Source organism: Penaeus japonicus, unplaced genomic scaffold (assembly GCF_977035675.1).
Source record: "Penaeus japonicus unplaced genomic scaffold, GWHDUDI00000001_assembly GWHDUDI00000013, whole genome shotgun sequence".
Classification (NCBI taxonomy): Eukaryota; Metazoa; Arthropoda; class Malacostraca; order Decapoda; family Penaeidae; genus Penaeus; species Penaeus japonicus.
In genome coordinates, this window is record NW_028234415.1 from 34,063,326 (window position 1) to 34,065,825 (window position 2,500).

The 2,500-nt window shown below is 36.0% G+C and overlaps 1 protein-coding gene across 1 annotated transcript in view; it reads right to left on the minus strand.

The window, feature by feature from the left end:
- The window catches only part of LOC122264773 (potassium channel subfamily K member 18), a 76,632-nt gene that overhangs the window by 12,982 nt on the left and 61,150 nt on the right, over positions 1 to 2,500 (minus strand). Inside the window, exons 8-9 of the mRNA XM_086542944.1 lie at positions 1,006 to 1,178; positions 81 to 165 (exon numbers count right to left, since the gene is read on the minus strand). Of these exons, the coding sequence (XP_086399070.1) occupies positions 81 to 165; positions 1,006 to 1,178 (258 nt within the window). The remainder of the gene's footprint in view (positions 1 to 80; positions 166 to 1,005; positions 1,179 to 2,500) is intronic.

The window sequence follows — 2,500 nt, forward strand, 5'->3', positions numbered from 1 at the left end:
ACCCTTAACCTGCGTGCACCTAAAGCCCAAAAACCCATTGAGAAAATATGCCACAAGGGCCCTTATGCGACGTCGTTTACCTGTGGCACGTAGTCCCCAAAGCCGATGGTGGTCATGGAGATGAAAATGAAGTAAAAAGCTTCGAAATACGTCCAACTTTCCCAGCTGAAAAGGAAGGTGATTGGTGAGACAGAGGGGAGAGGGGAAGGCGCGCGAATCAATAGGTGAAATGAAATATAATATAATATAATATAATATAATATAATATATATATATATATATATATATATATATATCTTTCTATCAATCTGACTATCTATGTAATATGTATAATAACAATGTAAAATATATCTATCTATCAATCAACTCATATCTCATCTCTCTCTCTCTCTCTCTCTCTCTCTCTCTCTCTCTCTCTCTCTCTCTCTCTATAGATCTATATATTTATATATATATATATATATATTATATATATATATATATATAGAGAGGAGAGAGAGAGGAGAGAGAGAGGAGAGAGAGAGAGAGAGGAGAGGGGAGAGAGGAGAGAGAGAGAGAGGAGAGAGAGAGAGAGAGGAGAGGGAGGAGAGAGAGAGAGGGAGGAGAGAGAGAGAGGGAGGAGAGAGAGAGAGGAGAGAGAGAGAGGGAGGAGAGAGAGAGAGAGAGAGAGAGAGAGAGAGAGAGAGAGAGAGAGAGAGAGAGAGAGAGAGAGAGAGAGAAAGAGAGAGAAAAGAAGACAGAGAGAGAGACGGAGAGAAAAGAAGACGGAGAAAAGAGAGAGAAAAGAAGACGGAGAAAAGAAGACAGAGAGAGAAGGAAAGAGAAGGAGACAGGTCAACGAAAAGAGAGAGAGAGACATATGACAATGGACACAAAGTAGAAAGAAAAATGAGAGAGAGAGGAGACAACGAAAAAAAAGATATAAAAGAAAAGATATATAAGATAAAGGAAAGAGAAAAAAGAATAAGAAAGAGAGGGAAACAAAAGAGAAACCACTCTACCCACATCGTATATATGGTGCATCCTAACATGATGTACACAAGCAAGATCAGAAGAGCCAGTGAGATCGGAAGATTGAAGTTATCATCTACGACGTCATCTTCATTCTCTGGAATCTCCTCTTCGTCTTTCCGGAAACAGAGCATGTTGCACCAGCTCTGGATCTTCCTCCAAAATGCCTGCAATTGAGGAGTAAATGAGGGAGAATGAAGGGGGGTGTTTTATATACACACACACACACACACATACACACTCACACACATGTATACGCATAAATGATTTACAAGATAATTTATTTGCACACCATTACGCTCCTCTAGAAAATGTTGACCATCTTGGAGATGCCTTGCCGACAAAACCCTAAGGAGATCACACACCGCATTTCAGTGTCTGCAGGGCAAATATTACATGCTCTTACCAGTTCCTCTGAGCCTAAAAGCTGCAACATAAAACCCCAAACTTCTCTTTACGGCTCATACACGAACAATATTAGACAGTATAATATAGATGCTGTAGTGACTGTAAAAATGAAGTTCGTTTTTTATTGGTAGACCTTTTACCTTACAGCCTAGACCGATAAAACTTACGGAATACATCTCACAATATATATCTTATAAAAGAACAACAGAATATTGGATTTCAGAATGTCATTTAATACTGCTTTTTAGCATGAAAGACACGATGCAAAAAACTGGCTTGCAATTCAATCTATTACAAGATATAAATGTTTATTACATAGGCAACTGCTATGTAATGACATTATTTGTATAATAAAATAATAAGCTGTACAGTTTAATAAGAAATATTTTATTCTTCAAATATATGCTCATCTATTTTTCAATCAGTTCACTAGAATGTTTAACAAAGAACTAGACAAAATATTAATCAAGACTCTGGTATGCTCATGCAATATGCAAATACCCTGTGAATCCAATATGACTCAACGTTACACACCATATTTTTGCATGTATATGAGATAAATGAAGGCATGACCATGTAAACACAGATGTACTCGTACATAAAAAAACAAACAAACGATATATAGTGCCTTTTCTGGCGAAATATATATGAAGATTTACTCAATATACTACTTTTTTTTTTATCTAAATATGCAATAACTCACAAAAAATATACTATATGTACTTAGTTTCATCAGCATTATTTAGTGTTTGAGAAAGAGAGAGATGGAGAGAGAGAAAAAAAGAGAGAGAGAGAGAGAGAGAGAGAGAGAGCGAGAGAGAGAGAGAGAGAGAGAGAGAGAGAGAGAAAGTGAGAGAAAGATGTCACAATTTTTTTTTTCCGCAAAGGCGAAAAATACAAAGGTCAAGGAAAAAATAAATAAATTAAAAAGAAATAAGTATGAGAGAGAGGAAAAGAGAAAGATCGTCATCCCTTTTTTTATCCCTCGGTCAATTCAAACCTTCCACCACGGGAAAAAATATCAACGCAATAAATCAATATATATATATATATACATTACATATATATTATATATATAAAT